At 32.1% G+C, this 14786-nt stretch overlaps 1 protein-coding gene across 1 annotated transcript; it reads left to right on the forward strand.

Annotated features, from left to right (window-relative positions):
- Positions 1–801: 801 nt before the first annotated feature.
- On the forward strand, positions 802–12977 carry LOC131847010 (peroxidase-like). The gene is made up of 11 exons (XM_059196446.1): positions 802–929; positions 2005–2144; positions 3624–3788; positions 4712–4899; positions 5341–5545; positions 6628–6825; positions 8219–8363; positions 9583–9739; positions 10449–10616; positions 12339–12537; positions 12868–12977. The coding sequence occupies exons 1-11, from the start codon at positions 802–804 to the stop codon at positions 12975–12977; spliced, it is 1803 nt and encodes a 600-aa protein (XP_059052429.1).
- Positions 12978–14786: the final 1809 nt, after the last annotated feature.

Here is a 14786-nt window from a genome sequence, read left to right on the forward strand (position 1 = left end):
TTCTAAAGAATAATTGTCTTTAAACCTTTTTGATCATATGAGTATATAGCACATAAATTACTAATTAATTTATTCTATTACTGTTATTTTAATACTAGCTATGCCCTTGATGTCTCCCGCATTAAATTTATATCATGTATGTTATCCTGATATACAAGCTATATTACTGTAAAGTTTCATTAAAATCCATTTAGTAGTTTCTGCGTGAAAGAGTAACAATATGCATGCATCAATCACATGATATCACAAACTTCCACGTTTATAATATTAGTATGTAGGTAGATTTATAAATGTTTAAAAAAATAAAAAAAGAATCTGTGGTTATATTCATTTCATTTGTACTTGTTATGCATGTAGTTACTAATTCTATTACTTAAATATAGACTGAATTCTATTGAAACAAGATTCAATTTTGAATAAACATACATATATTGTAGTGTCAACAAGTGGATATGATTTGAACGACGGCATGATATTTCAAATTTCGAATTGTAGATTCTTAATTCAAAAAGAATAACAAAAAGTATTCCGAAAGGATAAGTGAACAGTTTATCCAAAGCCCAAATTATTTAAAAAAGCCGATAAAAAACATGTTTATAACTTGATACGGCGGCTCATCAAAATTTATTTAACGTTAAATAACATTTTATTAGTAATTCGCATACGGCGCAGACCTGTCATCGACAATATACGAAAATTGGTGTTCTAAATTCAATTTTGTTACTCTGATAAAAAGTTATAACATTGCGGAAATAATTAATTGATAATTATAATAATTAATTTATTGTCATTTTAATAAAAATGTTAATATTGTTATTATATTTTATGACGTTTTATGGTGTTGGTAATACGGTATATTATGACTCGTTCCACGGTACTGTTATCGGTATAGAGGAAATGAAAGAACATGTGAAGAAAAATACTACATTGTAAGTAAAATTCAATATTTATTTTTATAGAAAAGACTTCAAAATTATTTTATCGCCTAATTATATTTGTATTTGTAATAGATTTTATAATTATACTGTACTTTATAGTTTGTTATCCCACATATTTGCACATTCTTACCCGAATCTGCGTTTTTAATTATGCCAAATTACGTTTGTATTTATAAAAAGATTTTATCATTTGGAGCTGTTTAGTAGTTTATATTCACATATATTTGCCAATCCTGACTGTATCAGCACTTAAAGTTTTACAAGTAGAAATTTAAAAATGTTGTTCAAAAGTGCTTAAAATTAATAACAATAGTCAATATTAATAAGAAAAAGAGGTAAAGTTTGTGAGGTTACAGAGGGTAATCTCTGGATATACTGGACCCATTTTGAAAATTCTTTCAGTGTTACATAGCCCATTTATCGAGGAATATTATAGAGTATTATTAGTATAAGATTATGCTATGACTAATAGGAACTGAGCTGCAAATAAAAATGTTACAAAAACAAGTCTTTTATATTAATATTTTTTCCCTACCGTAAAGTTCAGTGTATAGATTCAATTGAGAAGAATTACCAAGAAACAAAACTGAATTACTTTTCTTTAAAGTCAGTTTCAGTCAGTCAGTCTACATCTATCATTAAAAAAATCATATCTTTTTGCTAACTTTCTGTGGTCGCAGGTTCGATTCCTCGCGCGGCACAAACATTTGTATTCATGAGTATGACTGTTTATAACAGTCTGGGTGTTTTCTATGTCTATTATGTATGTATTCAAAAAATGTAGTTATTTGTTGGGTCAGTAGTCTAGTACCCATAACACAAGCTCTGCTTAGCTTGAAACTAAATGGCGATGTATGTATAGTTCAGGGTTATAATTATATTCTTATTATATATTGTTTTCTATGTGTAATATGTATGTATTTAAGAAAAAAAACATCTATGTATTTGTATCAGTTATCTAGTACCCATAATACAAGCTTTAGCTAGCTTAACTTGGTTCTAGATGGCGCTGTGTGAATTGTCCTGAGATTATTATTATTATAATAATTTGTATAAATATTTTTAGCTGGTGTACCAACGAAATAGCACCGTGCAATCCCAATGAAGGTAGACGAATAGATGGGTCATGTAATAATTTGGAGCATCCCACCAGAGGGGCAACCCATACTCCATTTTATAGGGTCCTGCCAGCAGTCTATGATGAAGGTATGCCTAATAATAAACCTCATCCCATTATCACAAGAGAGTCCTGTAACCTGTTTTATTGTATATATCGATATTATTATATTATCTATACATCATTACATAGTATAAAACAAAGTCTGTCTATCCCTATGTATGCTTAAATCTTTAAAATTACGCAACGGATTTTGAATAGATTGAGCAGGTTTTTTAATAGATTGAGTGATTCAAGAGGAAGGTTTATATGTATAATACATGTACACCCGAGCGTAGCCGGAGCGAGTAGCTAGTATAAATAAAATTGGAGTGTCTGTTTGTAATATTTAAATAATTGTTTTTTACTACAGGTGTATGAATATAAATATGGTAATATACACCAAAATACAAGTTTTACTCTGTTGGAAAACTTATGTAATTGTTATTTTCTTTCTGTGAGGGAACATTAAAGAGTTTTTCATTCATTCATTCATTCATATATACACAATTGTTTATCTTTTTGATGATAATGGAATGATGCTGTGCTAACGGTTTACGGTGGAGGATGATATGATGCGTTTGAGGTCATAAGCATTGTTCATGAGTGTAACATATATACAAATTAGTATTAAATAAAATGTATAGTAAGTTAAATACAGGTGTATAAATATTTTTATCCAAATTTGTTTCACGTATATAATGTCTGTATTTACAAAAAAAATGTACTCGTGTATTTGTATCAGATGTCTAGTACCCATAACGCAAATAGGCACCGTGTGAGCTGTTGTGTAATTATTTTTATAATGCATTGGTTATTCTAAAAATAAAGTTATCATTGTTAATTACAAAAAATATATACGTCTTGAATGGACTTTTTCTGAAGTTAAATTCATCAACATTATCCTCAATAAACGTATTCTTTATTGTAGGTATAAAAAACCTCACTAAACCTGAATTGATCAATTAACATAATGGACATATAACATAAGTAAATATCCTTATCCTTAAATTTTCATCCAAAACATTATACGATTCTTGTGCTTAAAATAGTAATAACATTGTATTCCACCTTTAAAATCTTGAAATTTCAAATTTAATCATTAATTTCCAATTAAATATTAATCGGATAACCGATATGATGAATGATAATAACGATTCAAGCAAATTATATTAATTAAAATTTAAATATCGAACCGATTTCGAATCTTTTCAAAATAAGGCTAAGAAATGGCATTTCTAATTTCCGACAAAAATTAATTTAAATTCAAATTTCGAATTGTAAGAAAGTCAAAATCAGGTAAAGGAATGTCATTGACTTGAAGGCGTAGATTCGTCAGACTGAACTCATTCGTTTATGACAATAAATACTCCAATTTCTAGGTTATAAAAAAATAACATTAATTTAAATTTAAACTTCGAACAAACAACTGCCACTGGCGCGAAAGCTGTGTACACATCTCCTATTAGACAAACGTATACCAAGTCAGACCTTCTCGTAACATTAATTTAAATTTAAATTTCGAACAGATTTCGAGCCCAGAAAATCGAAATCGGGCAAGGAGCTGCCATTGGCGCGAAAGTTACGTACTCACCTACTATCAGACGGACGCGTACCAAGCCAGAAGTTTACGCAACTCGCTACCCACTTCTTCGTCTTCATTCCGGCTGATATAGTCTCCTTACAAGACACTGGTATGTATAATTAGTTACTACTACTTGGCTGACAACCCTTGGCTAAAGGGTATAGGAGATTGTTATTATTGGGGATATAGGAATATGACATACTACATGCTGGAGGGGCACCAGTGTAGGATAACAATTTTTTATATAGAGCACCTGGATCGTGGTTCCTTTGGCAGGTACCAGGTAACAAAGGTGTAAAAAAAATCATACCAAATTCGTTATTTTAAGAAACTCCATATTTTCATATATTGTTCGTAGCATTATTATAACTTACGCTGCTCATTGCCAGACATTTGAGTTTCCTAAATTGCCAGACAGTTTTCTTGGTTCCTTATCATACCAGACTCATTGAAACCGTATATTGGGTAACAACGGTGTATACAATTTCATATCAAATTCGTTATTTTAAGATGCTCCATTTTTTCACATATTGCTCGTAACAGTATTATAACTTGCTCTGCTCGTTGTCAGACCCTTAGTGTGGTTCCAACCCCCCGCCGGACCCCCCTAAACTATACTATTTTATAAATAAACTTACGTCATTTTAATAAAGCTGAACTTTATATATATTATTGAGAGAACTATTAAACTGAGTTTCCTAAATTGCCAGACAGTTTTCTTGGTTCCTTATCCTACCAGACTCATTGAAACCGTATATTGGGTAACAACGGTGTATACAATTTATGCCCATCGTAGTTCCTCAATAATATATATAAAGCGAATTCACTGCGGATTAAAGACCGCAATGGGATCTCCAGGTCCCACTATACTAAATCTTTTCCAACATTGTTTTATCGGCCATTTTTTATATATGGCATTTGTTTAGGAGCTACGCTGCCACAAACAGGCATATCAACATAATACTTATAACATCCCTCTTTTTGCGTGGGGGGCTAGAAATATAACTAAAATATATATTTTCAATGTTCTAGTGAACTTTATAGTATGGAAACCGTACTGCTGTTTGCCTAAAGGTAAAACTGACAGGGACTGTATACCAAGCATTGTCCCTGATGATGACCCAGTATTCCGTTTCTCTGATATCCGCTGCTTGAATCTGACTAGACCTGCCTCTTTTCAATCCACCGGATGTATCAAAAATGATACTGTTCCAGAGAGGGTAAGTTTATAACTGGGAAATTTTCTTTAAGGCATTTAATAATAAACCGGGATATTTCACACAGCTAAACAGTGTCCTGCTCTGTTTAGCTTGGGATTAGATGGCGCCGTGTCCTGCAGAGAGTCTTGCTCCTTGCCATACTAATTACATGAGATAAAAATTGGACTTGGTATCTTGAATGAAAAATATGCAAAATGAATACTCAAATGTCTTTTAAAATTATTACTTCTATTTTGCCAACTAACCGCTCCGGCTTTGCACGGGTGTATTTATAAATATATATAAACCTTCCTCTTGAATCACTCTATCTATTAAAAAAACAAAATTCAAAATTCAAAATCCGTTGCGTAATTTTAAAGATTTAAGCATACATAGGGACCGACAGACAGCGACAGCGACTTTGTTTCATACTATGTAGTGATGATAAAGATACATTTGCAGATAGTAACATCAACACCGTTATTCGACATGTCAAATATATACGGGAATTTGGAAAATAATTTAATGAAGAAAGGTCGAAAATTTGAACGTGGTTTATTGAAATATGAAGTTGAAAATGGCAGGGTATGGCCACCGAGTACCAAGACACAGGTAGACTTATGTTTGCTCAACCAGAAACCAGCTGAAACCAGATGTCATGATACGCGTAAGTACTTATATGAAGGAACTCTAGAAGTCGCTTATATTTTAATGACTAATCAATGTAAACAAAAAATCAGTACAGAAAATAAAATATTACATACTATGTGTGCCCGTACCTTGTAATTGTAAAGTTACTGAGCGCAATCCCAATATTAATAAAAATAAAAAAAAAAGTCTGTTCAGTAGTTTTTGCAGTAAAAGTAACAAACATCCATCCATACTAACAAACTTTCGCGTTTATAATATTAAGATAAGATATATAGTACTTTTTAACAAGCTACTACAATAAAGTTAATGCCTATGGTAAACAAGCTGACTACCTGTCTGATGGTAAATCAAAAACATTCCCCACATACATAAACAGCATAGAATTTAGATGCTATGACGTGTTTATATTATCAACATCACCATTCTGATCACCTGGATAAATGACGATCCTCCATCATTCGTTTTTCAAGAAACTATTTGCCATGCATACCCACATTGTAGAATCACCTTCCAGTAATAATATTTCCATAGCGATATACTATTAAAACTTTCAAGAGAGGAGATTCCTTCTTAAAATACCGGCAAAACATTTCCAATTCCCCTGGTGTTGCGAGTGCTAAATGGCGACGGTAATCACTTACCATCAGGTGAGCCGCAAGCTCGTTTGTCGTCTGTGTTAAAAACAAAAAATGACCGAACAATGCAATGCAATAGTAGAGATATATTATTCATTTATAATTTAAGGGCTGTGCTCTTATCAGTGGAGCTCCCGCCACCTTCCACGATCTGCCATCAGTCCTTTTAGCTGTTGATACGACACGACTCCAACTTTTTCTTTAACCTGCTTGATATAGCTGTATCTTGGTCTTCTCCTTCTTCTCTTTCCTTTTTTTTTCTTTCGATCATATTATTAATAAGTTCGTCGTGTCGTATCAAGTGCCCCAACATTTCCCCCCGCCTATTCTGAATATCTATTATAAAGTCGTTTAGACTTTAATGAAAGTTACGGTCAGGCGTTTTTATAAAAACTATTTTACATGATTATGTCTATTTGTTTTGTATTTACAACAAAAAATATATATTTCTATTTGTTCACAGCTGAGGATGGAGCGAACACTGTTCTTGGGATCAATCTGTTTACAATTTGGTTTTGGAGGTACCACAATATGGTAGCCGATATACTGGCCAATTTAAACCCATGCTGGAGTGATGATCGTTTATTTTACACAGCTAGAGATATTAATATTGCTTCAGTTATGCAAATTTTCTACTATGAATTCCTTCCTACATTGTTGGGTAAGGTTTTACAATCGTATGTATTATCATTGGCTTATTTTTACATTATTTCATTTAACTTAGGGTAAATTCTATTATTGTATTTATATATTTATATATATAACTCAAAGGTGACTGACATAGTGATCTATCAACGCACAGCCCAAACCACTAGACGGATCGGGCTGAAATTTGGCATGCAGGTGGATGTTATGACGTAGGTATCCGCTAAGAAAGGATTTTGATTAATTCTGCCCCCAAGGAGATAAAATTGGGGATAAAAATTTGTATGAAACTTTGTCAATTTTAAACCGATCGGGCTAAGACTTTGCATGCATAAAACTACTTTGACGTAGACATCCCCTAAGAAAGGATTTTGATAAATTCCACCCCTAAGGGGACAAATTAACGCGAGCGAAGCCGCGGGCAAAAGCTAGTTTAATATATAAAATGTCATATTTATTAAATTTCCAGTATATCTTTACATATATAAAATAAAGTCGCCGCCAAATGATATCAGGTAACCCGGTACTACAACCGGTAGTCATAATTTTGTAATTAGACTAACTGATTGATTAGATGTATCGTTATTTTCTTATTAATTGTTTTCATAGCGACGAATGATATTCAATAATCACTTTTGTAATTGTTATTTAATTTGTTAAAATATTACATTTATTAAATTTCCAGAAAGTATATAATTTTATAGTGGAAAATTTATAAATTTTATATTTCTTTTAAAACTAAACATAAACTTTTGACAAATTTATTCATCTAGATAATTTCTTATTAAAAAAATTATAATCATTTTATATAAAGTAAGTATCATAATAGGATAAAATAAGTTTATAAGACGTTTTTTTTATTACTATAATAATATTAAAAAAACCATAAGGTTTTTAATGTTATTCTAGTAATAAAAAAGACCATATAGATCGTGGAGTCAAATGTGGCTGACACCAAAAAAATATGATTGTGTGTAAATTCATATTTATTACTTACTTATCGGTAAATTCATTGCATTCTTCTTCGGAACACCGATAACAAGATCAAATATTTATTATTAATTTTTATTTGAACAGTTTATATAACTTAATAGTACAACTAAGCACCTTAAAAATATAATATAATAATTGAAATATAATATCAAAAGGGGTCCCTTTAGGCAAGGTTCCGAAGATACTGGCAGCGGCCTCTTTGAATGGCTAGACTAATTCTTTGTCCGATTATTAATTCTTATTGTTTTCCTTGTGTAATTAGTATATATATAAATTAGTAAGTGTGTCTGTATGTATGCAATCTTCCTAAGTAGTCATATTGGGAAACTTAAGCTAAGTGATAGTATGACGTATATAAATAAAATCTATACACAAATAGTATGTTTTGTTGTTAGTATTTTCTCAAATTGTTATAGGTCGGAAAAATTTACTGCGTGACGGAGTTATATCATCATCATCAGGTTTTAGAGATTTATACAATTCTAATGTGTTGCCGCAATTATCTTTGGAGTTTCCATTTGTACTGCGATGGGCACATACTATACAGGAGAGTAATTTGAAGTGAGTGAATTATTTATTCTAATATCTAATATATAAAATTCTCGTAACACAGGTTTCATGTTTATACTCCTCCGAAACGACTTGACCGATTATGAGGAAATTTTATATGCATATTCAGTAGGTCTGAGAATAGGTTTATAACTATTTTTTATACCCCTAAGTGTTTAGTAGGCTGGCTCAATTTTGTTTTTATTGCTTCGATTTTTTTTTTATTTTTTTGTTGTTTTGCCTTAAATTAAAAAAAAAATTGGGGGCGGACTACCCCTAACATTTAGGGGGATGAAAAATAGATGTTGGCTGAATCTTAGACCTACTCAATACGCTCACAAAATTTCCAGAGAATCGGTCAAGCCGTTTCGGAGGAGTATGGGAACGAAAACTGTGACACGAAAATTTTATATATAACATTATGTGGCATTATAAAATACATACAACCCTAAATTTTTTCATCCTTCCACCCCCAACCCCTATTTTTAATAGCGATATTAGTACTGAAATTTATATGCCAAAACAACGTTTGGCGGGACAGCTAGTATAGTTATAAAATCCCCGAGTCACAGTGTTTGTAACAAAACTTCCGAAACGGCTTGACATATTCTTATAAAATTTTGTGTGTATATTCAGTAGATCTAAGAATAGGACGTAAACTATTTTTCATACTATTAAATGATAATGCAATCCATTTTCTTTACTATTTCAACAACATAAAACCACAAAATTGAGAAGCAAGCTGTTTTGTGGAAAATTTAGTGCCTTCTACACTAAAATACTATTTATAACGTTATATTTTTTACCGCTCTACATTCATCAACAGTTCTTTTTTTTAATAAATCCAAATTTTGCGTAGTAAATTCGTTAAATAAACTAACGCCTGCAGATAAAACTTGTACATGTAAAGTGCAATCGAAATCATTTTACGTTCTTGCCTGTTGTAGTCTTTCCTCTTTCATTTTACGTTCTTGCCTGTTATAGTCTTTCCTCTTTCATTTTACATTCTTGCCTGTTGTAGTCTTTCCTCTTTCATTTTACATTCTTGCCTGTTGTAGTCTTTCCTCTTTCATTTTACGTTCTTGCCAGTTGTAGTCTTTCCTCTTTCATTTTACATTCTTGCCTGTAGTAGTCTGGCCTGTATTGCTTAATTCATTTTCATGCAAGCTGTATCAAAATTTACATTTTTACCTATAGTGTTCTTTCCTATATATGTTTCTTTCTTTTTCAGATTTTATGACAAAGAAGGTCATTACCTACGACAATTTCCACTAGTGAATCTCACTTTGAGAACAGGTTTCTTGGCTGTAGATGATAATATTGACTATATAACGCAAGGCAGTTTTCGACAACCGAGCGGCAAAGTAGATTATACTGTGGACTTTGATGTATGTACTTACTATCGACTTTCGCATATTAATTTAATAATAATAATAATAATGGGTAAAAAAACAGCAAAAGCTGTGACTATAATAATAATAATAACTACGGGTATTGTACCCAAAACACTTGAAAATAGTCTGCAATCACTAAATATCAGAATAACAGATAGACTATAAATTTCGTGCTGGTAATACCGTGGGTACAGCTAGTATTATAAATATGAAAAGTCTATCTATTTGTCTGTTTAATACCAATTGACTTTCGATGGTTTCGATTTAAGCATACATAGGGACGGACAGACAGTTTTTTCGGACTACTCTATGCTAGGCCGCAGCTGGCCTTTACAGCTTCACCGGACGATAGGGCACGAGTGCAGATGGCACTCCAAACCTGCGGAAGGACTTATGGACTTTAGTCTGAGGACACCGCTAGGGGTTCGAACCTCGGCACAGGCCGTCGTAACATCGGTCCCCGTTTGAATTGGTCGGGGGATCGATTGGAGGGGACGGATAGACAGCGACAGCGACTTTGTTTTATAGTATAAAACAAAGTCGCTGTCGCTGTCTGTCATGCCTATAAAATTTATACTATGTAATGATGGCACTACATAACTCCGTGACATTAGACAAAGTTACTTATCTAACGTACACTGACACAATCTATGGGTGAAATGCATTACTATATCACAATAGTAACAAAGATCCCATATTACAGATGACTGGCATCGGCCTAGGTCCCCATCAACGAGCAACAGATATACTAACAAGTGACATGGCTAAGAACAGGTACTTTGGATTCCCACCCTATGTCAAATACAAGGAGTTCTGCAAAGAAAAGCAATATACCTCTTTCGAGGATCTGTCTAGTGACATAGATCCTGAGGTAAGTAAAATTAGAGAAATTCTTTATTGTTCCTCTCACAGGAAATTTCCATTCTCCATTTTGTATGGCGATAAAAACATTTAATAAGCTTCCTGATGACATAAAAACTCTTTCATGAATGGTTAGTTTCCAAGTGTTTTTACACAATTAAAGAGTTTATGGAATCTTAAAATGATAAATTGTATCTCATGACATTTAGATTTATATAGCTACAAATTGACATATACCATAATAACTAATAATTATATAAAAAATCGATAATTTAATGAAATTTAAGATTTTTATGCTTGATATAAGCAGACTTTGCAAGAGCCATGTTTTTGTATAACATCATATATGAATATACCCAAAATCAACAAATAAATTTATTATTATTATTAAAAAATACAGTTACATAACCAATTGTATAAAAAGATAAATACACACTAATAAACAAGGGGTGTAAGAAAATGCGTAAAGGTGTTAAGTCCACAATGTGTACCTTTATTTATGCATTGAAGTTTTAATAAATAAATAAAATGTTCCTTATTAAATATTCCTTATTGTTCCTTTCACATAAAATACCGTTACATACATACATACATACCCAATTATATTTGAGAGAAGTTAATAGAGTCTTGCGTTCGACTGCATCACACTTCCAGCTAAAGATGGAGAGAAGCTTTTATCGTTATATTTCACTCAATTTACATAATATCTTTTTAAATTATGACCTAAGTATTATTCTGATATATAAGTTATATTGCTGTAAAGTTTAATCAAAATACGGTCAGTAGTTTTTGCTTGAAAGAGTAACAAACATCCATGTACTCACAAGCTTTAGCGTTTATGAATTTGAAGAGTTTGTAAATGATAATATACTTTTTGTAGAATAAATCTATCTTTAGAGTCCATATTACTTCTTATTAGAATTAATACGGATGGTAGGAAAAAAAATATAATATAAAAGAAATTACTAAAATGTCTTACAGGAATAAATTATTTTTGAATTTGAATTTGAATAGAGTTGACAATATTATATGATTGCACAAAGATTCAGTGCGTAGCAGTTTCTATGTTGATTGTCGCATGACTAGTCCTTATTAATGTGTATTTAATTAGAACAACATACAAGTTTCTTTCTCATTCTTCTTGTGACAAGTCTGCGTTCCGAATGAGTGGTAGAAATAAAATATGACTATTCAAAAATGCTTATATTAAGTTTATTTGAATGTACATTATTTCTATTTCTATATATGCGATGGTTATCACTTGCCGTCAGGTGGGCATTATCTATATATATAAATAAAATTGGAGTGTCTGTTTGTAATATTAAAATAACAGTTTACTACATGCATGTGAATATAAATACGGTACATACATGAAAATAATTTTTTTTAGAATTTTTGCCTGTTTGTCTGTTTGTTCCGGCTAATCACTGAAATGGCTGGACCGATTTTGACGGGACTTTTTTTGGCAGGTAGCTGATCTAATAAGGAGTAACTTGGCTACTTTTATTTTAGAAAAATAAAGTTAAGGTCCACGCGGACGAAGTTACTGGAACAGCTAGTTAATAAATAAAGTTAATTATATGTATAGACTACCTGATCCCGTGACTACGTCCGCGTAGAATTTAGCTATATTTTCTAAAAGAAAAGATTTTTTTTTAAAACGTTTATATCAATATTACAAATAGATACTCCAATTTTATTTATATGTATATATAATAATACTATTTTTCAGCGTTTAGAACTGCTCAGAGAAATTTATGAAAACGTAGAAGACATAGACCTCCTAGCTGGTATTTGGAACGAGAAGTTAATTAAAGATGGTTCCGTACCGAGTACATTCTACTGCATCGTTGTAGAACAATTAATAAGGAGTATAACGTCGGACAGACACTGGTATGAGAGGTCTGATAGACCCAACGCTTTTACTCTCGGTGAGTGATTGATAACAATAATACCGGCGGACGGACGAATTTTGACGGCCACGGTGGTCTAGCGGTTTAGTACACCGCCTTACTTCCGATGGTCGCGGGTTCGATTCCTCGCACACCACATACATTTATCTGTTTAATACCAATTGACTTTCAATGGTTTCGATTTAAGCATACATAGGGACGGACCGAATAGCGACTTTGTTTTATACTACGTAATGATGTGTATCAAATAAACGTATTTACTTTCTTTCTTCTTTGATTTTTCTAAATCTTCGAAATATAAAATATATAACAAATGACTGATAGATATATTATGTAAATTTTTTTCAGAACAACTTCGTGAAATAAGAAGGACTACAGTTTCTCGTTTGTTGTGTGATATAGCAGATACTGTAACTGAAATACAGCCGCATGGATTCCTTAGAACGAGTCACAAGTAAGTATATAATATTACTTTTGTTTTTAAGTATTTATTATTGTTCAAAATCTACCCTGTGCCATCGTGGGCACAGATTGTTGTATTGGAGTCCGTTGGTTTGTGTTACCGCGGTTTCTGTTCCCCTCCCTTACCTACAGTACTGAACTGACCGTACAGCGGCCTTGACACGCGCGCGCATTGTGTTGTGAATTAAAATAAATTAGAACTGTGTAAACCTACTGTGAAACTGGAGAGCTAGCGAAGATATCTTCTAGACCCTGAAGCCCAAGAAATCCGCAGAACCATACAGGTACGAGACAGACGCTTCCACATATTTTTCCCTATATATATATATATAGTAAATTCCCTAACATTTTGGTAGCAGAGAGTATTTTCCCTAACAATTATCATATATATTTATACATCTTCTTGATATATAATAAACTACCGTGCTTTATTCCTCTTCGATCTAATTCAAACGGGGATCTAAATTACAGCGGTCTGAGCTGAAGTACGAACCCCTAGCAGTGCTAACTTTTTAGCCCTTTTTAGCCCCAGCTTTTGTTTCTAATACTGTTGGCCACAGCTGACCTTTACAGCTTCACCGAACAATAGGGGGCGAGTGCAGATGGCACTCCAAACCCGTGGAAGTGCTTATGGAGCAGCTAAAGGACAACTCCCGGCTGACGGATATAACTTTAGTCGGAGGACATCGCTAGGAGTTCGAACCTCGGCTCAGACTATCGTAATTTCGTTGCCCGTTTGAATTCGATGTTGTTTTATGGGGAAAATAGGTTACGTAATATCCAGAATGTATGCGCAAAACCAGAAGACCTAAACATCAACTTTGCTTTCTGTAGTTTATTATTTTTACGATTCTTACTTCATTTTAACATTAATATATTAATAACTATGTACGCGGATACAATGATTTTACTGAGCAATTAATTTATTCAATTTAAGTACATTCATCACATCGTCTCTTTTCGTCTTTTTATCTTATTTTCTGTTTCGTTGTTCCTTCTCTCTCATTTTTCTTTTATAATATTATAATTACTTTTCAGGAATAAGATACAAGGCTGCGACAAAATTAGAAAGGTTAATTTCTCAGTTTGGAAAGACAAACGGTGTTCGAAGCATTGACTGAATTGTTTATTGAATATTTGTTTACAATAATAACAGTTCTATATATATTATAACATTCGATAACAATAAAAGACATTAAATTTTTTTATAGTTATTTTGGAGTTGTGACTTTGTCTTCATTTCAACACCTACCCTGTTAAATCTAAGCATATACATTATCATCATACATTACAGAATACAATAATGCCGATGGCAACTTTTTGATAGTTTTTATGTTTTTTATATATATTTGAATTTTATATTTTGACGTTCTGTTTTTATATACTATTTGTTTTCTTATGCCATATGGTCTTTATATTTTTGCTAGCGAGCTGATTACACTTATTTTACCTCACCTAGGAACGTGTCTCATTTTAAACCAGCCTTAATACAGTCCATCCTTCCTTTAACAAATGTGTTATATATATATATTATTATATATGTAATAAAATATAATATGTAACAAAAGGTATAACCAAATAGATTTGATATTAATATTACTCAAGAATACGTCGCTCAAAATTTTTTGGGATTTAAAATATATTAACGTTTTAAAATCAATCATAGCCAGTTACTCCTTATAACATTAGCTATCTGCAAGTGGAAGTCTCGTCCAAATTCGTCTACCCGTTCCCGAGATTTTCAAGAACAAATAGACAGACAGACAAAAATTTACACAAATATTTTTTAATCTAAGTACCATATA

Source organism: Achroia grisella, unplaced genomic scaffold, assembly GCF_030625045.1.
Source record: "Achroia grisella isolate CSIRO2021 unplaced genomic scaffold, CSIRO_AGI_Agris_v1 utg515, whole genome shotgun sequence".
NCBI lineage: Eukaryota > Metazoa > Arthropoda > Insecta > Lepidoptera > Pyralidae > Achroia > Achroia grisella.